The 25,535-nt window shown below is 41.3% G+C and overlaps 1 protein-coding gene across 1 annotated transcript in view; it reads left to right on the top strand.

The window, feature by feature from the left end:
- Nucleotides 1–25,535, top strand: part of LOC124280375 (guanylate cyclase soluble subunit alpha-2-like) — a 112,431-nt gene that overhangs the window by 80,671 nt on the left and 6,225 nt on the right. Inside the window, 4 exon segments of the mRNA XM_046716283.1 lie at nucleotides 7,817–7,955; nucleotides 14,558–14,724; nucleotides 19,797–19,940; nucleotides 23,627–23,781. Coding sequence (XP_046572239.1) covers nucleotides 7,817–7,955; nucleotides 14,558–14,724; nucleotides 19,797–19,940; nucleotides 23,627–23,781 — 605 coding nt within the window.

A 25,535-nucleotide genomic window follows, 5' to 3' on the forward strand; every position in this document is an offset into this window, starting at 1 on the left:
AATGTATTGACAACGGCATGTTTCTCATGCCAATTTTATACCGGTTAGATATATATGCACAGTCATATGCATGCAGGTGCTCGCAGGTCGTCTATATGCACTCCTAAGCCAAGACTTGCACAAGTCTGTACGGTAATAATTAATAGTTTAAATGATAAGTTCTTTTAAATAAAAATATCTCAATGACTGACTGAGTTCTTAGATGTACTGTCCACTTATCTGGACTTGCCTTGTTAAAGGATAGAATTACTATACGTCCATGAGCTTAACCTTCAGTACCGTCTTGGAGCAAGGCTAAGCTTTGCCATTGCACATCATGTACGCTCCGGTCTACTGTGTAGAGAGATTCTGATGTTGGGAAGGCCAAATACCTGCTTATAGTTCACCAATTATAAACCGTTCATTGTAATAACTTTGGTTCGCTCAATAACTAGTTGTGGTGATATTTTGTTGTCGGAAATGCCAAGTCTCATCTTTCATGTTTGTTGTGATGAAATACTGTCTTTGAAATATATAATCAATATCTCACGTATGCAGGCTATCTCGAACATCGATGGTAACTTAACTTTTTATTGATGTCTTTCTTGAAGATGCCCACACACACGTAAGTCAAATAACACTATATGCCGGGCCCTCTTTCTATATGGTTTTGAAAGTAAGGTGATGGAGACATTAGGGGTGGGTATTGCAGGGAATTTTCATATTGCGATATATTGCGATACGAAAGCATGTATTGCGATATGTATTGCAATATATTGCAAGAAGTTTTTTTTAACAAAAAACTACTTATAGTCGAGTTAATGCTTGATTTACAAAGCAAAAACACAACAAAATCACAATGCTTGATTAGGCTTTAATAAAAACTTTTAATCATGACAAAATAAAAATGTAAATAATGTTTGGCACAAATGAAACAAGGAAAGGAACAATTTAAAAACGGAAATATCCGAAGATTTCCGAGTGTTACGAAGTTTTCCGATTGCATGTCAAAATACCGGTTTTCGATCAGCGTATCTCAATACGTATCGTTTTCATGTCTGAACCGGTAAATACCAGTAAACCGGTTATATTGCGCAGCCCTAGGAGACATACATACATTAACAAACATAAAATGTGTAAACATTTTCTTTCCTCGTCAGATTGCATGTTTGTTTCATGTCATGATCTGACATTGCTGACGGTTCCAATTTCCTCAAAATTTATCTTTATCGGGTCACGATATACAATGTTTGACAAAAGCCAAATCTCCTGTATACATTTCTTCAAACGGATACATTACCTTTTGTAATCTCATACATACAATACCTGTGTTAAGAGGCACACAGCTCATATTTCATCATTACGAAATACCTATGAATATAACGCTCTGCTCAATATGCATGTTTAGAGACATCTCGGATGGGAAGGTGAAAAACCACAGCTGATCGATATATCACTATTATGACACATACATATAATAGTGTGAATATTCAATCTAGACATCTGTTATATGAAAGCAGAATTATGTTAGATCACATAATTCTATATCATATAATATATAAATGTATTAGTTTTAATGCCCGTGAAAGTATACATTGTAGATTGAAGGTCTACGAATATAAGAAACCGGCTAGTGTTTCCTGTAACACATGGCATCAGAGACAGAATAGATATATCATATGGACATAGATCTTGTCACAACGGAAATGAGTTCAATTAGCATCAATAATAACTTAAACACTCACGCACATTATAGCTAAACATTGCTGACATGATCGTCATTCGTAGATTTCAATACAAATAAGCCTCTCTGATTCCACGGTGATATATGGACAAAATGTCAGAGGAGTGAGCGAGCGAGTTTAGTTTTACGCCGCTTTTAGCAATATTCCAGCAATAGCACGGCGGGGGACACCAGAAATGGGCTTCACACATTGTGCCCATGTGGGGATTCGAACCCGGGTCTTCGACGTGACGAGCAAACGATTTAACTACTAGGCTACCTGATCGCCCCTAAATACCAGAGGACAGTTAGAATGTAACTTCGTTAAAAAGTATATAAAAATTGTTTTTCACAAAACACATATGCTTGATGATAGGAACATAAATAATGTCTGTATTCATACGCTGAAGTGGTTTAGGGAGCTCCAGTTAACGTCATGTTAGCTTCCTCGCCTCATCACATCACGTCTAAGTGATGCTGACAGCTAGGCTTTGTAAACGTTTCATGTATCCATCCACCGGATTATATAATGTCTCATATTTAAATGGAAATTGCCGTTAATTTCCATTTAAGAGTAACCCTATACGCCTTGGACTTAATGTGATGTCATGTCTGAAAGCCGTGTAGATCTAACCATTATAACCCTCCCGCAGTAGTTACGCTTGCAAATCTCTTGCAACTGCTTGGGGCGTCCTTGCAAATGTTCTGCTTAGACTAATGCTTAATCTCTGAATATATATAATTTTGATAGTAACAAACAAGCCCATTTAAATTGATAAGGAACCCCAGGGAGACCAGAGATTCAGAACCTGAGGAAACCTAGACTTGCTTTATTTAGGGCTTTAGCACTGCAGATACGGCTTGGCAGTAGGGAAAATAATGTAGTTCAGGGACTGTGAGACAGACTACTCTCTGCTGTGTGTCCTGCGGTTTGGAATGACCCGTTTCTGGGAGGGGCTGAGTTCGAGAACGCTGATGCTCTTCCGATTCTGATGTCCAGGATCACGCAATCTGCTCATACAGTTTTGTTGAGACGCTGTTTATTGCTCTAATGTAAATGGGTGTGGACATCAGCGTCATTCCTCGTCCACAAAGATGTCAGCCGATCTTCATCTTCTTCAACGATTCACGCTACCCTGTCGATGTTGATGTAAACAGCGATAGGTATGAGGATGCATGCTCCATCGTGTTCAAGGACACTCGCAATACGCTACTCAGTACAGATGGAAACACCTGATAGGTGACACGATATCTGGATTCCGTGTCGTGTTTGAACACGCAAGCACAAAGAGAGTCGCGCGGAGGTGGAGTAATGCACTGGATGCACGTTCATCTTTGTAGGCGTAGAAAGAGACAAGCAAACTACTGTATGTTGTTAAGCATACATCCTCACGGCACGCTACTGTTAGAGCACCTCTGTCGGTTCCGACGGAGACAGACAAAACGTCGTGTGCCACGGAGTATACATCCTCAGAAGCACGCCGTTTCTAAGGTGCCTCTGTCGGTCCCGAAGGAGACAGGCTAAACATTGTGTGTTGAGTATACATCCACACAAGCACGCCGTAGCTAAGGTGCATCTGTAGGTCCCGAAGGCGACAGGTAAACAATGTATGTTACTGAGTTGACGTCAAAGCTAGTACGCCAAGGCACACATTACTCTTGTTACTGGATACTAACTAATCCCTGCAACATAACACAGATCGACCTCAAAGCGCATTCCACATAACGAACTTCAGAAAGAAGCTCAGACTCTATCCCTACCCCCTCGCTAAAATCATCATCCTTTGATAGAAACACAATCTAATGGAAGACCCAGCAGACCTTAGAAAATGTTTTTAGCTTCCTCAACCAGTTATCAGTGGAAAATGGAAGGATCCTCAAAGGGAAAGGATTTATGATCCCAAAACCGATGAGAGAGAACATGGAAACAAACTCCATTCTGGTCATTTAGGGAGGAAAAAATAATTTGGGAGCCAAAAATCTGTTCTCCTGGCTAAAATCAATACTTACATCAAGAACATCGGCACAGAATGGCCGATATACCACGAACAAAAGCCAAACCGACATGAGACACTGGCGCAGCTCATCGAGATGCCAGTGATGTCTTAATTGGTTAAAACGGGTTTTCGGAGACACGTTTGAACTTGACCCCGAAAATAGTTGATTACATGCAGTTGTTATGCATACAAACAATATGCAGAAGAATGCATTCGTAACTTTAGGCATATTACAAGTTCACCATATCCCAGAACCAACGGGCATGCAAGGAAACCACAACAAAGACAAAACGAAAAAAAAGTTCCACGACTGGTCTGCATAAGGTCTCCTTCCCTTTTCCCGAGACCAAAACGTCGCAGACAGAGTTCCAGACACTGGGGGCTGGAACCTAGCCCCGGTCGAAAGTCCAAGAGACAATCTATTAGAGAACTCACCAATTTGCTCAGCCAAAGAAAGTAACTTTCGGAGAGAGAATTAGGGAAGTTGAACAGACCCACCAAGAAACGAGCCAAGCCAAGGAGACACCAGTTGCTCCCCAATCAAGAAGAAACCTCTCCAGCCAGAGTGGATATGTAACAGCTGATTAGACCATACTAGTTTATGTATTTTACAGTTACGAAAATGTTACTTCATTGGTAGAGGGGGTGTAACAGAATTATTTTCTTTAGGGAAAGGAGTGATGTGTACCCGTGTAGTGATACGTGTCTGAATATAGTCCCAATCATGACGTAACCACACGGACCCTGCTGCTGCTAAAAACTGACTGCTTTAAAATTCAAAGTTTCGTGAAGTTATTGAAATTATCTAACAATATCAGAAGTTCAATATCCAGTCATGCTGTTTGTGAGTTACTTTACCTTTAATTAGTCGTCATATTCCATTAATTGCATTATGGGACATACTGATTTTCTGGGGTTGCATATGTCCTTATTTTGACTTTTAACCTGTAATGGCTACCATTCTTACTGATACGCCTCCCAGCATAGCCACTATTTCACTGCCAAGAGCTGTAAGTGTTCAGCGTTTGTTTACGTCTTCCCGAAGTTAACTACAGGTTTCCTAATTACGACCACGGCTAGATACCAATCCTTCACGAATGGCACAGTTGGAGCCTACCTTACAGCGTCTGAACACACAGTGACATGTAAAGTGTGTTTGCTTGGTAAAGATAGACATGTTGAGGGGTCTGGAGAGTGTTTGGTACTAGTCTTGTGTCAGCTTTGGAGAATGGATAGGCGTTATCTCCCATGGTAGGCTTGTTGACACTTCTCTCAAATACTTGTACTCGAGTTTCACGTTGTTTTGCACTACGGATGTGGAGGAGAGTCAAAGGGTTTAATCTTACCGATACATTCTGGATAAGTCCTGAAAGTAAGATAAATATTCTGTGTATTTTGGTTCTCTTCCGACACTTGAGAATCGGCCCCATATTATTTATGTCTCTATTCACACTGAGAATGTTGCTAAACCGCATGTTTCCAGAAAGTAGTCAGTTTGTTGCAAGTTGTGTGCCAGAATCAGGAAGTATGCTCGTAAATGAACAGTTTAGTCTAAACAAAACACACTGAGACGCGACCAATCAACACATTCTACATTCCTCCCCAAATCGTCTTAATAAACACAAGAATTTATTACTTAGGTGAAGCTTCACATTTAACAGCTGATTAAAGATCGGTCATGGCTGTGGGGGCTGCGGTAGGGTAGCATCCTGGTGGAAAGAACTGACCCTTTAGAAATTGTGGGAGAATGTATCCTGAATGTATTCTGGTTCAGGGCTACAATATAGACAGCTGTTCACACGCAATATAACCGTGACACACAAATTTGGAATATTAGACTGAAGTGCATAACGTATGTCCCTTGTTTAATTTGTATATTCAGAATCTGTTTTCTTCTATGCTATATTTATCTCTTGGGAATTGGATGGTAAAAGCTGAGGACATTACTTGTCAGTATTTTCAGGAACAGTATTTCATTCCCACCCTTAACCCTCATACAAGGAATTTTAATTTGACAGCCCCTAGTTGTACATTGGCAGTGGGCCTCGTGGTTAAAGCGTTACTACTGAAAGCAACGTAAAACCACATCTACTAACTAGTCCGCACGTCATTTGAAAACCGAGATCTCATTCCTGACCTCGCATCAAAGTGGTCATGTCAAAATGCTGACTTTCCTCACGATGATATTGTATGCAAATTGCCCTACACTCACTTGGAGATGTACGCTCGTCGTTTGAAAACCTAGATCTCATTCCTGACCTCGCTTCCCGGGTTAGAATGAACCTTCTGTAACCCATGCTTGTCGTAAGAGGCGACGTACGGGATCGGGTGGTCAGGCTCGCTAGCTTGGTTGACACATGTCATCGGTTCCCAATTGCGCAGATCGATGCTCATGCTGTTGGTCACTGGATTATCTGGTCCAGATTATTTACAGACCGCCGCCATATAGCTGGAATATTGCTGAGTGCGGCGTGAAACTAAACTCCACTCACTCACTCACCTGACCTCGCTTCAAAGTGGTCATGTCAAAATGCTGACTTTCCTCACGACGATATTGCATGTAAATTGTCCTACAAACGAGTTAAACCTACTCATTCACTCACTCAACAGTGGCAGGTTCGGCAAATCGAAAGAGTAATTGTCACTTCACCTAAACACTATTCTACTTTTGACATGCCTGTTACTTGTGGCATTAGCAAACTGTACCTTGTAATCAATTTGTACAAAGTTAACTCGAAGCACATGTATTTCTCATCACTGCACTAATGGATGAGAATATGTGTGCGTTTTTGTCCTATTTCCGCTCAATGGTTACACGGAGTAGCTGCAGAGATGTGTGATTAAGAGTATATCATGCACTTCAGTGGTGGCATTCAGTTTGAATTTACTTGATGCGGGCTGTCATCTGTGAATAACGCTTTCGCTTGACGTCCTTAAAAAATCAGCGTCTTTCCTTCTTCCTAACTCACCAAGCCTGGTACCATCGATACCTAAAACACTCGGTTTTTTTCTATGGTATGATTTCGATCTGGGGAAAAAAGATGGATAATGTATCAAACATGTTTCAGCTTTCAAACTATTTTGAACATATCAGTAGGGAGTAAAAGCTCAAATGCGTCTTATGAAGTGAAAACATGTCTCTCGTACACCTACCGTGAACTAACAGTTGGGTTAGAATCGATTCTTACCTCCTACCGATGTGAAAAGGATGCAAGTTAATGAAGTAGATAAGCTGTGGGTGACATTTCCATTGAGAGCAATAGATGAATAATACACGCTACTGATATTTCGACGTGGATACAAGTTCAGTGTTTTGCTCGATTGATATGCTTATATGTACGTTCTATTTATTTTCGATTCTATATCGAATTTTAATAAAATCTTTATAGCAGAGGAAATGAGTTCTCGGGTAAATATAGCCACCCATGAACAGCATTCAATATTCTTTGCATAATTGTGTCCTTGGAGCCAAAGAGACTGCTAAGACATAGCCATCAATCTAGCTAGTGCCAAGATCAAAATGCTGATACAACTTAAATTCTGATGAAGAAAAATAATATTGCATGTTGGCTTGTTCAGGAGAAACTTATTATTTTCTAGTTAGACTTTAGCGAGCTGTTCAACATCACTGTGTACTTAAGAGACGGGAGACAGTCAGTAATTTCAGTAATGTTTTGGTCACAACATGGACGTCATCCGTTCAGAGTGAGTGAGTGAGTGAGTTGAGTTTTACGCCGCACTTAGCAATATTCCAGTTATATGGCGACGGTCTGTAAATAATCGAGTCTGGACCAGACAATCCAGGGATCAACAGCATAATCATCGATCTACGCAATTGGGATACAATGACATGTGTCAACCCAGTCAGCGAGCCTGACCACCCGACAAGCATTGGTTACTGAAACCCGGATCTTCGCGGGTTTCATTCGTTCAGAAGGAAATCGATGCTATGTTCAAAGACGTAGTTAATATAGTCGTTATTCGCATATCTTTTTTTCTTCTTGTTGACTAGAAAACCTGTTTTCATAGTATTTTCCGCTAAGTTTTTCGTATTTGACTAAATACGACCTCGAGTCTCAGGAGTTGTGAAATTCATGAAGGAATGTTATGTTGACAGGATGGTCTCAAAAGGCGTATGGAGACACTGCAGAAAAGTATTTTGGAGGCGAGCAAGGCCGTGGATACGGAGAAGCAGAAGAACGTCAGTCTGTTACAGGACATTTTTCCACCAGAGATTGCCCAGAAACTGTGGCGAGGTAGGTTGTTGTCCATTTTGCTTGCACACCGGTCTTACTATGGAAATGTCCATAAGGAGTTGCCCAAAATCTATGGCGAGGTAGGTTGTTTTCTATGTTACAGACACGCCAGTCTTACACTGGACGTGTTTTCATAAGGTGTTTCTCAGAACCTTATGTTGTTTTCTGTAATGGAGGCACACATATCTCTTACTGGACGTGTTACCATAAGGTGTTGCTCAGAACCTTATGTTGTTTCTGTAATGGAGGCACACATATCTCTTACTGGACGCGTTACCATAAGGTGTTGCTCAGAACCTTATGTTGTTTCTGTAATGGAGGCACACATATCTCTTACTGGACGTGTTATCATAAGGTGTTGCTCAGAACCTTATGTTGTTTTCTGTAATGGAGGCACACATATCTCTTACTGGACGTGTTACCATAAGGTGTTTACAGAACCTTAGGATGTTTCTGTAATGGAGGCACACACATTTCTTACTGAACGTGTTACCATAAGGGGTTGCTCAGAACCTTATGTTGTTTCTGTAATGGAGGCACACATATCTCTTACTGGACGTGTTACCATAAGGTGTTGCTCAGAACCTTATGTTGTTTCTGTAATGGAGGCACACATATCTCTTACTGGACGTGTTACCATAAGGTGTTGCTCAGAACCTTATGTTGTTTTCTGTAATGGAGGCACACATATCTCTTACTGGACGTGTTACCATAAGGTGTTTACAGAACCTTAGGATGTTTCTGTAATGCAGGCACACACATTTTTTTACTGAACGTGTTACCATAAGGGTTGCTCAGAACCTTATGTTGTTTCACACACATATCTCTTACTGGACGTGTTACCATAAGGTGTTGCTCAGAACCTTATGTTGTTTTCTGTAATGGAGGCACACATATCTCTTACTGGACGTGTTACCATAAGGTGTTGCTCAGAACCTTATGTTGTTTTCTGTAATGGAGGCACACATATCTCTTACTGGACGTGTTACCATAAGGTGTTGCTCAGAACCTTATGTTGTTTCTGTAATGGAGGCACACATATCTCTTACTGGACGTGTTACCATAAGGTGTTGCTCAGAACCTTATGTTGTTTTCTGTAATGGAGGCACACATATCTCTAACTGGACGTGTTACCATAAGGTGTTGCTCAGAACCTTATGTTGTTTCCTGTTATGGAGGCACACATATCTCTTACTGGACATATAACCATTAGATGTGGCAAAGTAAGTTGTTGCCTGTGCATTCAGGCACCAAGTTCTCACTGGACATGTTACCATAAGATGTTGTCCAGATACTCTGGAGAGGTAAGATGTTTCTTTGTAATGTAGACACACCAATCTCTAACTGGACGTGTTACCACAACGTGTTGCCCAGAACCTGATTCGGGGTAAGCTACTGTCTGTGTTTATAGGCAGCCATTCTCACTGGACATTTAACCATAGGGTGTTGAACGAGGACAAGTTTTATGCATTTACAACTACTTTATTCTGTATAGGCGACGTTTGGACATAGATTCTAACGTCGTTGTGAAACAAATCGAAACGTCGCCTGTACTGAATGATGAAGTTGTATGTCCATAAAACTTGTCCTCGTTCTTCATCTCCTCAACTTCTAAAATGCCAGTCAAAGAAGTCACAGGGTGTTGCCCAGAAACTGTGGCGAGGTAGGATGTTGTCTACGTTGGGGGCGCTCCCGTCTCTTACTGGACACGTGGTCGGTGGGATAGCCCAGTGGTTAAAGCGTTCACTCGTCACTCCGAAGACCCGGGTTCGATTCCCCACATGGGTAAAATGTGTGAAGCCCATTTCTGGTGTTCTCCGTCGTGAAATTGCTGGAATATTGCCGAAAGCGGCGTAAAACCAAACTCAGTCAGTCAGTCAGTCAGCACTCACTACTGGACACGTTAGCATAAGGTCTTGTTCAGACCCTGTTGCGAGGTAAGTTATTTTCTGTAGTGTCAGCACACCAATCTCTTACTAGACGTGTGATGCCCAGACACTGTACCAAGGTAGTTTTTTATATGAGATGAAGGAACACCGATCTCTTACAAGACACATTACAACAAGGCGTTGCCCAGAAACTATAACGAGGTAGGATGTTTTCTGTTATGTTGGCATCCCAATCAGTTACTGGACGTGTTACTGCCAAGTGCTGTCCAGAACCTGAGTTGCAGGTCTACGCTGTATATCATACTCACTGGAAACTGCTTTGCAATTCATTTTCTTTTACCCTCCCCTCCCATAAAGATAAGGAAAATCTGTTGCCACAACAAACCTCTTTAACAAATTTCAGCTGTTATGAATTTTGTATTTAATGTAAAATGAAATACAGGCAACGGATGACAGACGATACCTTTTGCTGTAGACTGCGATCATCTAGAATTTCTAAACTGTATTATTGCTGGCACCAAAATACCGTTCTAGAGACAAATACACGTCTTCTGTTGAACGGCCCCACAGAACCTGAATACACTAATGATTAATGGCAACGAACCTAATGAAATTCCGCATCAGATAAAGACTATTATTCTTTTCCCGATCAAATACTGATGCCATGAAGGAGTCAATGCAATAATTGTAGAACCGATTACTGCCTGGGTTACTTCAGAAGTCTGTCATGCCATATGGTGCGCAACGTAAATTTGTTGGCCAGAAACAACATTGTCGCATCGTGTTCGGTTTAACATGCACCATGTCGACTTGAACAAACTAGAAGCGCCCCTCCCCCTCCATCCTATACATCCTCTCGACGCCACATCACTCTCGCAAATCTCTCTCTCTCTCTCTCTCTCCTCCCTCCTCTCCTCCCTCCCTCCCTCCCTCTCTTCCCCTCTCTCTCTTCCTCCTCTCTTCCCTCCTCTCTGTCCCTCTCTCTCTCTCTCTCCTCTCTGTCTCTCCCTCTCCTCCCCTCTCCTCCTCTCCCCCCTCTCTCTCCCTCTCCCTTCCCTCTCTCTCTCTTGCTCTCTCTCTCTCCCTCTCCTCCTCTCTCCTCCTCCCTCCCTCTCTCTCTCCCTCTCTCTCTCTCTCTCTCTCCTCCCTCCTCCCTCCCCCTCTCTCTCCCCTCTCTTCCCCCTCTCTCTTCCTTTCCTCCCTCTCTCTCTCTCCTCCTCTCTCCCTCTCTCTCCCTCTCTCTGTCTCTCCCTCCCGCTCCTCCCTCCCTCCAACTCTTCTCCCTCTCTCTCTCTCTCTCTCACTATCTCTCTCTCTCTCTCCCTCTCCCTCTCCCTCTCTCCCCTCTCTCTGTCTCGCCTTTTTCTTCTGAGGATTCCATTTGCTCCTTCGTTTAGGATTGCTCACCAATTTAACTTCTCTGGAAACAAACTACTTGCAAAAATATGAACGTTAATTCTTTTAAGTTTGCATTCGTCTTTCTTTTCCTGAAACCCTGTACCACGCGCCTCCCACAATGTAATGATTTGCACCATAAGTCTATCTTGCAGATTCCATCTTTTACTAAAGCAGGCTTCTCAGATTTATGTCAATTAAGACCATGTTTTTAGTTATCTGATGTTCGACAAAGCTCCTGCCAGTATTATTTTAAGCCCAAGGGGCATTTTAGCCCATAAAGAAAGGCCTTAGTGGAAGCTGCTCGTGAAATCTGTATATCTTAAACTGTTTAGTAGATGCGACTGCAGGCCCTTCCACCTGCTGTCTGGCACGCCAATGTTCGGGACAAGATACTTCATCGATTGCTACAGCCACTTCCAGCAAATCTTGCTAAACTTTCTTGGAAGGCTTATAAATCAAAGTAATCGTATTATTTCGAGTATTTCCCCTTTTAGCGTGTGTTTTGATTAAACGTCCTCCACTGCTGATATCCCGCGTGATTTGTGTCCTGTTCTTGTCGTGATATCAGTTTCACCACATGACGGAGTGTTGACCTTGATGCGCAGACAATATGGAACAACACGTGGTCTGTGTTTTTTTAAAAGAAATTAAACAACAGCCAATTCCTTCATATCATCTCAGTTAATCTGTCTCATTTGTCTCGAACTATGTTTTTTAGAAATGCAGTGTATTTGTAGAAGATGTGTCTGTTTGTTGTTTAAAGCTGCATTCAGCAATATTCCAGTTATATCGCGGCGGTCTGTCAATAATCGTGTGCAGTTGGGATACGATGACATGTGTCAACCAAGTCAGCGAAACGGACTGCCCGATAACGTTAGTCGCCTCTTACGACAAGCATGGGTTGCTGAAGATCAATTCTAACCCGGATCTTCAGGGGTCTTACAGGTCAACGTCTAATTAGTATAGCTGACATTGTCATACCATACGACCTCAAGTTCACAGAACGCATTGTACGGATTGATTTTGAAACATGTGTGCTGAACATTGTCACAGTCCGTGCATACCATCCTTGCCTGACTTGTACCATCACCGCATTGTACCTTCATGTACCATACCTGTGCACTGGTATAGTTATGATATAGTCTAACTCTGCCCGATACTCTACTTCAAATATTTCACCCGTGAAGATCCGGTTAGAATTAGTCTTCATCAACCCATAACTTAAGCAACAATCAATGAATTAAACTTTGACATGCAAAATTCTTTGGCGTAAACATTCTATACACTGACAGCATATATTACTTATTGGACATAGACAGTTTGTATATTGGGACTTTGAGGATTCCAACAAATTCACTCGCCTTGGAAATTTGTAGTACTGATCGACGTGGAAAACGTTTACCAAATCGAATTCTTTTGCAAAGTGCAGTATGTGTATGTTAAGAAGGACCTTCGAGAAGAACAATTGACCTTCTGACAAGTTTGCTTCTGGTTACTTATAGGCAATACATACCAATGGACAACGTTTGACCATGTTGTGACGGTGTTCAGAAGCAACTCAGAGTAAAGAAAGTTGTGATCGTTGAAAATGATAATTACATTAGAGCACAGACACAGTGTAATTTCGTCTTTTAATTACATTCAAGGGCCAAGTCTGAAGGTGATAAGTTGCATATTCATGCGCTTAAACTGTTCATTTACCTGTTATGACGAGTACGTCACAAACTGACAAACAACTGGTGGCTCAGCTAATGAATGTAATTTCCTGGGACCAGGAAATATTACCTCTGGGTCGCCGGTAGTGAAGAAGATAAATGCAACATCTTTTGAACGTTTTTTCGAACTTCAGAAGAGTAAGGACATGTGGTGTATTTGGTGCACTGGTCGCCACGACCGTCCATCCACCTTTCTCATGTCTCAGCTTGCTAGTTCTAGTTGGGTCGGTGGGGTAACCTAATGGTTAATGCGTTCGCTGGTCACGCCGAAGACCCGAGTTCGATTCCCCACATGGGTACAATGTGTAAAGTCCATTTCTGATGTCCCCCGCCGTGATGTTGCTGGAATATTGCTAAAACGGGCGTAAAACCATAATCAGTCACTCTCTCACTAGTTTTCGTTATTGTTGCGCTCATTGCCATAGAGAGGTCTATCGTTATTCAAGGTGGTAATATTGAAAACCCGGATTTTTGTAACGAAACCGGCAATGCTATATAAAGAGAGGAAACCTTGTGTGCAGGATAAAGGAAAATGCGTGCGTTTGTTTTACCTTTTCCTCTTAAACCACACAGCAGTAAAACTGAATTTGGTGGATATACCAACAAATGACATCTGGCAAATCTGTTTAATTGAAACAGATATACCACGAAACCGTTCGGCCATAGGTCTTCATGTATGATAATAATATAGACACAAAACACTGATTTGAATGTTGCTATATATAGGTGTACATTCAGGTTACTGCTGTGTTGCATCGTAACGCAACATCTGATGGATGAACAGTTCGTGATTCACCATGATATAGTGGCGATGTTTCATTGTGTGGACATCATGCTGGCGCTCTGGTTGTCGAAATCGCTGGAATTGTCAACAGAAATTTTGAACTGCAAGCTCACAATGCCAGACCACATCATAACCAGATTGTCAAGGATTATATCCTTTGCGAAGGCATACAGACAATGAAATGGCACGCTGTCTCTCTGACATGTCACCAGTTGAGCATCTACTCGATGTTCTCGGTCGGAGAGTGGACGCCAGCGATCCATCCCCTTCCAGCTTGCGCACTCTTCAAGATGGACTGCCAATACCAAGGACAACCGATCCGCAATTTAATCAGCAGTATGCCATCGAGGTGTCGTACATGTATCACCCAACATCGTGGACACATCAGATATTGATCAACACTCCCGAAATTAATTTCGCAGCATTTATCGTCATTACACGTCCCTACCGTTTCATCAGTTCCCTTATTTTTTGTCGATAGTTGGTATTTGGATGCCAAAATGCAATAGGTTTCTCCACAGATATCATGTTTTTACAGTATTTTAGTTTTTAGGCGATTGCATCTCTCTGAAGCAAAATGAAAATCACTTGGATGAGTTTCAAGGCTTAAGGCTATACTTTTTAATTTCACCACCAAGAGCGCGTATTAATCTATGACCTCAGGTGGCAGCTGTTGAGAAGTATTCACCAAGTCTCTACTTGCTTATTACGTGAGTCCCTCAGCATTTCCACAAGTCGGAAAAAACGGTAAGATGGAGTGAGGAAAATATTATGTTATTGACGATTTAACCAATTCCATAACGTGATCTCTTCCAGGTGAAAGTGTGGAACCGATGAAGATTGATGACGTCACCATGTTGTTCAGCGATCTTGTTGGGTTCACCGCAATCTGCTCCACGGCCACGCCCATGCAGGTCGTCAACATGCTCAACTCCCTCTACACCCATTTCGACAACTACTGCGGCTTGCTCGACGTGTACAAGGTAATATTACAGTGATTAAAACCTTGTGATGGAATGTATACGATTAAGCCGTTTGGGACCGCAAGTAAGCCGTTTCAAGGTGGAATTAACAATTGCCATATCGTCACTGATTTGATGGAATCGAACTTGCATATTCTTTGTGATGAGAGAAGCACTAACCGCTTAGCCGCCAATAAAGTATATCAATATGACTGATTTCGATGCATATAGTGTATTCTACACACGATGTTGAGATACGATCCATGTAGAGTCTAAAATGAACAACATGTTATTGGGATATGAAACTATAACATTAAAAGTGATCCTTCTACTTCTGGTACTTCTGATATTCCAGTTCAATGGACACATTTCCATAATCATAAGCAATATGCTCCTGCACGACATCTGACCTCTACATCAAAATTTGCCCCCTCATGTCAGAACGATATCATCACAGCTGTATCTGATGTATCAGAACATTGATCTTTTTAGATCTTTTAATAAAACCTGCATAACATAAGAAGTTCATTGTATGATTCCGACTCTGATTTTTATTGAATCACTGTCAAATAGAACTGATACGCGAAGTGGTGAGAGCATACTGTCTCACTGATGGCGCAAACACATGCAGAGTCAGGTCAAGTTTTCAGAATGGGTATATATGGCACAAGTAAAATTAGAAGTTGCATCTGCCATTATTTTGGTCACTAATTACTTATTTATTCATCCTGTCTACCCTAGAATTCGTTTCACTGTATTGAATTATCACTTAATCGTGTACATCTTGCACAACACTGTTGTGGTCCTTCAACTACTTCCAGTCGATGTTAAGGTGTCATGGTTTTATTGTCAAGGGAGATGGGGAGGTATTTGGTTCAAATCAACGTTTTTTTTAATGGAGATGAGCTGAACTTTTTGTCTGACATACTCAGGTGGTAAGTTCCAATTTTAATCAACAAACAGCTTTTTCTGGACATGTATGGTTGAAGGTCATGTTATTTCTACAATACAGAGCATACGTAATTTCGTTCAGCTGAACAGGGTCTTTATAATTTTTGTATGAACAAACGACCCCTGAAAATCACATGGTTGCTTCTCAGAAGAGTTTCACAATTGCTTTGTGAGAACACCCTCTCTACCACTATCCACTAAACTACAACACAAACCAATTATACGTTTCTATTAAATTATGCACGAGTATGGCAGAGGTTCCTTGTAACGCTCTCCACGCTGCACGCGGAGTTCCGTTGTTCAAGACAAAACTGCTGCTAAAACTAGCAACCGTCAACCCTACATCAACACAAGAGAGGGCTTAATTACCCGTAGAACATGCGCTGCCAGCGATCAGGGACTACCGGTCGTGTTGCTGGACACAAAGGTGGAGCTTTACTTAAAATACGATACAGTAATGATCTGCCGGACGGCACGTAAATAGGTAAAGTTAAATTTCTGGAGAATGATGGCAAAGTAGACGTCACAAATGGCTTTGGCAGGGACAAAGAGCAGCGTTGTGGTGGGTCATCAACTACCAAGGAAAGCGGAAAATCTTTTAGCATGTCACGTAGTCTAACTTTACAAGTCACGACTTATGGGACAATGGATCTGAATGCTCTGATACTGCTTCTCGCCCGTTTGTTTTGAATTGTTCGGCGAGACTTGAGACACAATAGTCCTCAATATGGAGCTGCGTTTACTTTGATCCATTTAAAGGGTAAACACTTTGAGCGATCTTTATAAAGGATCAAAACTGATTCAGATATTGTCATTTGTTTCAACGCATTCATTTTTGTGTATGTATGTTTTGGTGATGTCTGATTTCAATAAAACATCCTCAGATTTAGGAACTGAGTCAAGGAGTGAGTGAGTTTAGTTTTACGCCGCCTTTAGCAATATTCCAGCAATATCACAGCGTGGGACACCAGAAATGAGCATCACACATTGTACCCATGTCGAACCCGGGTCTTCGGCGGGACGAGCGAACGCTTTAATCACTAGGCTACCCCACCGCCCCTCAAGAATATATGATTAGACTGGGCAGCGATATGTGTGTGCATTGTTTAGGCTTGCATAGGATAGTTACGGTAGCCTCAGCACAGTGTGTACATGGTAGTGGTGTGTATAGACAGTAGTGTGTATAGTCACACTGCCCGTCCTGGTCGAGAATAAACTGAAGTAAACATGGTTTACTTCCGTATCTCGACATTTCATTTGCACTACATTTCCCAAGCAAATAACATCGGTGATTTTCACAAAACTGAGTTTTATTGCTGTGTTAGCTCACGACAACGAGGAATATGACAGGTTAATGCACACCGTAACTCTTCGTTATCCGAGATGTCGCGAATATCAAAACAAATAACTGCAAGAAACAGTGTATGCGTTTGTAATGTATAAAAATAACACACACCTGTCAATTTTAAGTGCAAACAATGCATTGTAACAGATTTACCACTTTCAATATTTCCTAAAATAATATCCCCAAAACAAATCGCTTTCTATTCTTGCCGAGCCTGTTCTGAGATCCGTAAATTCATAATAAAGATATGTCATTCTTTATAGCTAGATGATGCTTTCGGCATCTGAGTTGTTGCCTACTGATGATGTACGCCAAAGTGGAACTGTGAAGCTCCTGATTATGTTTGCATCACAAAAATAGATACTGACTTGTGTATGCCCTTCTTACGCCTTGTGTTCAGTACTCGTTTACTTTCCATTATTTCTTCTGTGTTCTGTAAATAACACGTTCCTGTTTTGTCTGTGACTAACGGTGCATTCTCCCCGTGAAGATCATTCACAGATAATCAGATTGCGTGAAAGGCTGGTGAAGACTCTGAACAACGGTGGCTCTCAGTCTGTTGTGTCTCATTCTATAAGTGATGCGGCGAGATAGCCTAGTGGTTAGAGCGTTTGCTAGTCACGCCGAAAACCAGGTTTGAATCCAACATAGGTACGATGTATGAAGACCATTTCTGGTGAGCCCCGCCGTGATATTGGTGGCATAAAAGCGGCGTTCACCCGACCTCAATCGCTATGCTCGTGATATAAATCACCGGTTTGTCTGGTCTGGACAAATCATTTACAGAGTGTCTGTAGTATTATTTTTTGCTGGCGGCACACACTACCCCCTCCCCTTTCATCCCCCAAAAACGAAAACATAAAAAAGTAATAAAAACAAGCGGATTCACAAGGCGATATGTTGATGAAGTATGCATGCATTTAGCAAATTGTAACTAGTCTTTCTAGTGCTGAGACAGTCTCAGAGCGTTTTAAATATGTCGTCTAGTGTAACTGACGTTATCTATATTGTCCCAAACGGGTAGCCGAAAGGCCAAATGAGATTCTGGCCTTAGGCGTACATGGATGCAGTGATGACAAATGGCACTGGTACAAATTGTGGAAAACAAATTTGGAATTTCCTAAAGACAAATGCCTTTTGTCATCGAATAACTCATTTCCCCACTAAGGACAGTACAGAGTAGGGTGGCATATTATTTCATTGAAAATCCGATACGAACTGGATATGAGACATTAGGAATTACTTCACTTGCCAACCCGTGAAGATCCTGGTTAGAATTGGTCTGCTGCAACCCATGTTTGTCGTAAGAGCTGGCTAATGTTCATGATGTTGATCACTGGATTGTCCGGTCCAGACCAGATTAAAAACAGGCCGCCGCTAAATAGGTGGAATATTGCTGAGTGCTGCGTTAATTTATAATCAATCAATACTTCACTTGTCCCATTTCATGAACAAAGTGAAAATATCAGTCTTTTTTAAAGCAATATTCAAGAAATATACCGAAGGTGCAAATACTGTACCCATAATACCCCGGACGAGTGAACGCTTTAACCACTGTGCTACCCTATTGCCTACTTATCAACTGAATGACCAACTGAATTGTTAATTTGCAATTTAGACCTTAAATTGGATGTTGATTTCGAATTGATACTCGTATCTTGAATCCCGGAGTGCTGCTCTCCAGTAATCCTATTTTCGTTAATGAGGAAAAGAAAAATATCCTTTAAGTAGAAGTGTCTGTCCGTGCCCCAAAACCATCGGCAATTAGACGATATACTGGGTAAAATCTCAATCAACATCTCTTTGATTGCCTTCTCAGTTGGTGCAATGTGGAACTGCACCTACCATCACTGAAACAAATCGTCTCGTTTGGCTGATAATGGATTTGATGTGGAAACAAATTGTTCGATAAGACCCAATTTCTGGTTTTATGTTCTCCAAGTGCTGCAGATCGTAGTGGGATGCAACTGCTACCATCACACGTCTCCAGGTCAACCTCTATAAACTGAAGATGAGGATATAGAAATTACAAGGAAAGAACATATAATGGAAACATGAAGTGGAATGGTATCATTTAAGCAGTAGTTTTTAGTTTTAAGTAAAGTAATATCATTACTATCCTCCTTAAACTGAATTTTGTGTATAGTTTTAGTGTTCATGAGTGCTGATGCTCAGCGCTGTCAGGCAACAGACTGGTGTTTCTTGGGGCTTATTGTGTGGGTTGTGTGTTATGCAAGTGGGGCAAGACCTCTTTCCCTTTTAACGAGCACTTTGTGTCATGACTGATTTCCAGTGATCTTTCAACACTGCTTTGCATTTTTTCGGCAGCGGAGCCTGTTTCGTTGGATAATCGGCTGTGGTTGTTCCCTTGCGTTGGCGTTGGCGTTGGCGTCGATGACGTTGACGTTATATATTTTGTTTTCATAGGGAGCGGGTTTAAGGAGAGACAGCGTTGGGTCTGACGTGTGTAGTCTCAAGACCAAATTTTGATTCCTTTAATGTGTTACTTCGTAATGGCGCCCATGAAGATACGGTTTAGGTGAAAAACCAGTAACCCATGTTTGTCGTAAGAGGCGACTAACGGGATCGGGTGATCAGGCTCACTGACTTGGTCAAATGCATAGATCGATGTTAATGCTGTTGATCAGTGAATTGTCTGGTCCAGATTCGATTATTTAAAGACCGCCGCCGTTAAGCTGGAATATTGCTGAGTGCGGTGAAAACAACCAACCAACTTCATAATGAAATGACAAAACTGAAAATGCACACTGATATCAAAATGTCTTTGTTACAACAGATTGAAACAATCGGAGACGCCTACTGTGTGGCAGGGGGGCTGCACCGGGCCAGCAAGTACCACGCCCTGCAGATCGCTTGGATGGCGATAAAGATGATGAAGGCAGCTGCATCCCAGAAAGCGCATGATGGTGGGGCTATCAAGGTAGGAATGCGTAGAATGAGGCTTAATGAGAGGGCAGGTTTTAGACGCTTGCACACACTTATAGCATGGTGTTTGGGTCGATAAACCCCGGTTTCTTGATACCACTAACACAGGGACATGGATTCGAACCTTTGGTGATGATGACGTGTGCAACTTCAACATATAGTGTAAAATGATGTCAGCAGTGAACAAATTACGTTTAGAGGCGAGGTTAGGATGATCTGTTCTCCAGCAAACCATGCTTGTCGTAAGAGGCGACTAACAAGACCGGATGGTCAGTCTTGCTGGCTTGGTTCATGCATGTCATCGCATCCCATTAACGTAGATATATGCTCATAATGTCAATCACTGGATTGTCTGGAATAGACACGATAATGCACATACTGACCGCCGTCATACAGCTGGAAAACCGCAGAGTGAAGCGTTAAACAAAAAAGCAAATGTAAAGTGGCGGTACAGAGAGTGAGTGAGTGAGTGAGCTGAGTTTTATGCCGCACTCAGCAATATTCCAGCCATATGGCGGCGGTCTGTAAATAATCGAGTCTGGACCAGACAATCAAGTGACAAACAGCATGAGCATCGATCTGCGCAACTGGGAACCGATGACATGTGTCAACCAAGTCAGCGAGCCTGACCACCCGATCCCGTTAGTCGCCTCTTACGACAAGCATGGGTTACTGAAGACCAATATTCAAACCCTGACGTTCACGGGTCGGCGGTACACAGAGGAAGACTCTGAAAACAATAATACATCTTTCAGTGAAACTTATAAACGTGTCTTCGGCTCATGATAAGTAACACATTCTTACGAAAATCTGACAGACAGTTACATCGGTGACGCCAGATGTTCGCCAAAGGAGCAAGTATGATATTTTGTAGGAGTTGCATCCTGCCTACGTGAGCGGCAATGCCAGTTAACACAAGAAGACTGTGTACGACAGGGAAACTCCATATAAGAATTCGTCCATCAGCTATTTTAAGAACCATATTTTATAAAGACACGGAGCCAAATAGACAGAATGACATTGCCGTTCCATCTAGCGTCGCAGAATATCCACTGATAAGAACACATTCACAAGCAATCGGCTTCAAAAGCCATGGAATCCGTCTTCATATTTTACAGCTTACCCCTCTGATATATCTCAAGGAGCGGGTTACTCAAAAAAGAACGCTAGCTCCATTATTTGTTATTTAAAGGACCGAGAAACGTTTCAGCTCTGAAATTCTGTAGTTAGCAAAAATATATAGGAATGTCCAACACGCTTAACTTAGCTTAATGGTTCCCAATTAGAAGCACAGATATAGGATTTTGTATCCCTCATTTATTATGAGCTGTATCAGATGAATACGAGCATCAGCTGCAAAGATGGCGGTATCTTCTCCATTCTCTGCATGTGTTGGCCAAACACTGTAACGTCACGTCTGTAATCATCCCCATGCAGTCGGCTCCCGCAGTGTATAACACACCGGTTTTTATCAAAGGTTACACTTAATGCTGTAATGGAATCCCTGCGAAAGGTTTAATGTAGTTGTACACATTTTCGAAGTGCATATATCTGCAAATACTTCCTTCAGATCGGAAAGATCTCTGCCAACATACCTGGATTTAGCATTACCCCTTCCTCCCCTGAACCTAATATATCTAAACAAAACACAAGAGCGCTAGCTATTCTTTTAACTCGTTTTGAAGTTACACAATCTATTTCAACTCGTTAACTGGCTTTCCTTCGCTACCGATCCCAAGTCGAGATTTTTTCTTCCACCGGCTGTTTGGTGTTTTTCAACATAGATAGTGTTCAGCCCTTCTCTATCTACACGCGCTCTGCACACTACCAAGCGTGGATATCTTCTTCTGTCAGGTCGACAATAGCCAAGTTTAGGTTCTCAACAAATTGCTTTCGAATTTTGGCCTGACACCAATTTCAGGGCACCTGCTACTTTTTCAATCCTATAAAGTATTTTCAGGGTTAGTTTGTTTTCATGGTAGTGTCTGTTGCAAGTTTATTCCGACAGGATTATTTCTGGAGCAGTTCACTCACCACTTACTGTGTGTTTTTCGCAGAGAGTGTCATCATAAAAAGTGTTACAAAAGTATATGGAAGACGATAAAGTTGAATCGCTGGCAACAGAGTACGGCTAAATCGGTGGCAGCTCTGTCTTGTGTGGGTTTTCTGACGTCGTGAACTGTTTGAGTCTGTTACACGGATTGTTTTGTTCTTTTCGGTACCTTGTGAAATTTCAGGGCAGATTGTATCCATACCCAAAGCATGCAGTTAGAGCAGATTACACCTAGGATGGCTGCAATCACCTGTTAAAATTTGTTCCCACGGCGTGTGTAGGTGCTCGTGCTATTGACCATTGGGCCAATTGTACAGACTTAGGAATTATATGTATTGAGACTGTAATGATACACTGTTTGTTTGCTTATTGTTATATACAACTATGACAATACTCAAGCTTTATGATGGTGGCTGTAAATAATTGAGTTTGGACCCGACAATCCAGTGAGTTATATGGTGAGAAACGATTCGTGGTTGGGGTAATAATGCATTAAACTACGTCCCCGAGTCTAACCAGTTCGATCCACTTGGTACACCTTGTTAAACCTTTCATAGATTCCTTGGCAACTATTCTAACCCTCATCTCCCATGGACCGTAATGATACAAACCTGTTAATGTAGCTCAATTGTCACTCACTATTTTTGTTTGTTTTTAAAATAAAAAAAGCCTTCAGCAACCCATGGTCAGCTCGCTGACTTAGCTTACACATATCATCTTATCCCAGTTGCATAGATCTATGCTCATGATGTTGATCACTGGATTGTCTGGCACAGACTCGATTATTTATAGACCAACGCCATATAGCTGAAATACTGCTGAGTGTAGCGCTAAATAACAAATAAACACATTGCTATTGTTCAACATAATCTAAGAGATATAGGAGTCGAGGATATTCAGTAAACATTTCTGCAGGTAATTTTTAAAAATAAACCTACAGTTCCTTCAAGGTCATAATTAGCTGTGATGGTATATCTATGTACGGGGATGAATTCTTCCACATGTCAATACTTTTAAATATTTGCGCAAATGATAGATTCATTACACTACTTTCAATCTACTGTTAAAGGTTATAACGTCATTGACAAATACACGTGAAAGGCCACTAAACCGCCATTTTGTGATATGTTTAACTATTCATATGTAACTTTCATAGAGAGAATCGTGATCCGTTGAATCATCGAATTAACAACTGTTTCTACTGGCATTTAAAGTTTCGTTACAACTATTTGCAAAGACAGTTTAGGAAAAGTATTAAAATGAAACATATATATCTTTGCTATTGGGAATGTTTTAAGTCGTTTGCGTAAGCAGTATGACATTACAATTGAATTTGACCTATTCAGTAGGTTTCCTTTATGCATATTCATTCTGATACCATATTGTAGGTGATTTGGAGAAGTATTTCCCGATCTATTCAAGCGACTGGGTATAAATACGTATATACTAAGTATAAATACGGGCAAACTGTAGTTCACAACTGTAGAAAGTTATTTTAAGAATTATCTCAAACTCGATATGAAATGTCACATATGTACACACGTAAATGGTTCTATCAGTTTAAAAATATGCATATTTCATGTACATTACATGTATATTTCATGTATGTATCACGTTTCATCTCACAGATGCGGATCGGTATCCATACAGGATCGGTGTTGGCTGGGGTTGTCGGCACCAAGATGCCTAGATATTGTCTGTTTGGAAATAACGTCACCATCACCAACAAGTTTGAATCCGGCAGCGTTGCCCTGAAGATTAACGTCAGCCCGATCAGTTACAAGTAAGGACATTATTTACTTCCTTCCTAACGGTGTATCCTCACCGAAACGATGCATCTATTGCTATAACGAAGTTGTCAATCCATACAATGCGTTCCTCTTCAGGTTATTTGCGGTTAAGCTAAAATAAATGCTACTCAGATCTACTTTATCACCATATCATGTTTTCTATTTCTTTGGCTTTATTTTTGATAAAAGTCATCATTTATACAAGTATCCCTAATTATATTGTCTCTCGTTTCCGGCTCTTGTTTAATGTCATATTTATAGCATTAAACTCAAGATGATAATTGATAAGGTTTTATTCTGTTTCCTTTCCGGCTCCCACTTAATGTCATGTTTTATGGCCCTAAACTCAAGATAATAACTGATAAAAAAACGGTGAAACATTTACGATGGTAAGTCGGAAAACATGGTAGCTGCATCATCCATAACTGTCGAAGTGAGCCTGTCCGTCTAAACAAGGGTTGTTGATGGCACACATTGCTGCAGGTTATCGAATCAGTAATCAATTAAGTGAAAAGAAGTGATTAACTTGGAGCATACCAGTCATTCATGAAAAATGTCCGGAACCATCGAGTGGGCCTAATAACTAGACGTATGCTGTGTGATAATTCTACCGTGCCCTTTACAAGCGGACCGGCAAATCTGGCGAACACAATCTGATAACAACCACTTCCAATCGGAAGACATTCATCATATTATGTGTAATTATGATGATATTTATAGTTCATCCTGTTGTTGTCGTCTCCGCGTTATCGGCGCGTCCAATCACAGCGCAAGAGAAATAATCTTACTGAGTGCATCACGTCTTCAGATAAGATGGCTGACTGAGTAAAGCGAACACCTGTCAGGTTTCTCGCCGTAGTTTCGTACCACCTCAAGAGTCTGCATGCTTATTGCTAAATAATCGGAAGGATTTGACTGATATTGTTTATCTAATACTCCGAAGTTTCGCTGTATCTGTAAATAGAAGTTGATTTAGAGGTATCGTATTTCCCACTTAACTTGACTATTTATATTTACACGCAGGCATTTATATATACGAGGTCAGATCGCAAGATATGTGGCAATGGATACATTTAACCTTATTCTATGAATGAAACCAGACAGGTCAGAAATTATACAAAACGTAGTACGAGGGGATAATAATCACTTTGTATTGTTGACACAGAAAATAGCTTGTAAGAGTGAATATGACTTCAGGACGAAGCAAAGCATACAGCGTAATGAACTAGTAACATGGTAAAGCGGATGTTAAAGAGTCTGCAAAAAGCAGATTCAGCATAAGCTGATAATTGCATAAGTTGTCACCTATCTGCGTGATCTCTATTATCAATTACTGCAAGCGCCAACCGATCCTCATTATGTCGCACCTGTTTCCAAAGAAGTATGCTGGTTAGTGATACCTAGAGCGATGGGAGTGTTTAACAATGGTTTGAGGTTGGGGTGGGTATATTATATGAAATGCAATAATTACCGTTAACCTTAACGGGAACAGTGAGTGAGTGAGGGAGTGTACTTGTTTTGTTACATGTTGTTTAACACCGCATCCAGCAGTTTCACAGCTATATGAACTCGATCTGTATCAAAGTCCAGTCTGGGCCAGGTAATCTAGTGATTGACATCATGAGCACTGACATTCGCAATCGAAATAATATGGCATGCATCAACCAAGTCAGCAAGCCTGACCACCCGACCCATTGAGTCGCCTCTTTCGATAAACATGGGTTGCTGAAGGCCTCTCCTGATCCTG

Source organism: Haliotis rubra, unplaced genomic scaffold (genome assembly GCF_003918875.1).
Source record: "Haliotis rubra isolate DU_JTF1 unplaced genomic scaffold, ASM391887v1 Scf266, whole genome shotgun sequence".
Taxonomy (NCBI): Eukaryota; Metazoa; Mollusca; class Gastropoda; order Lepetellida; family Haliotidae; genus Haliotis; species Haliotis rubra.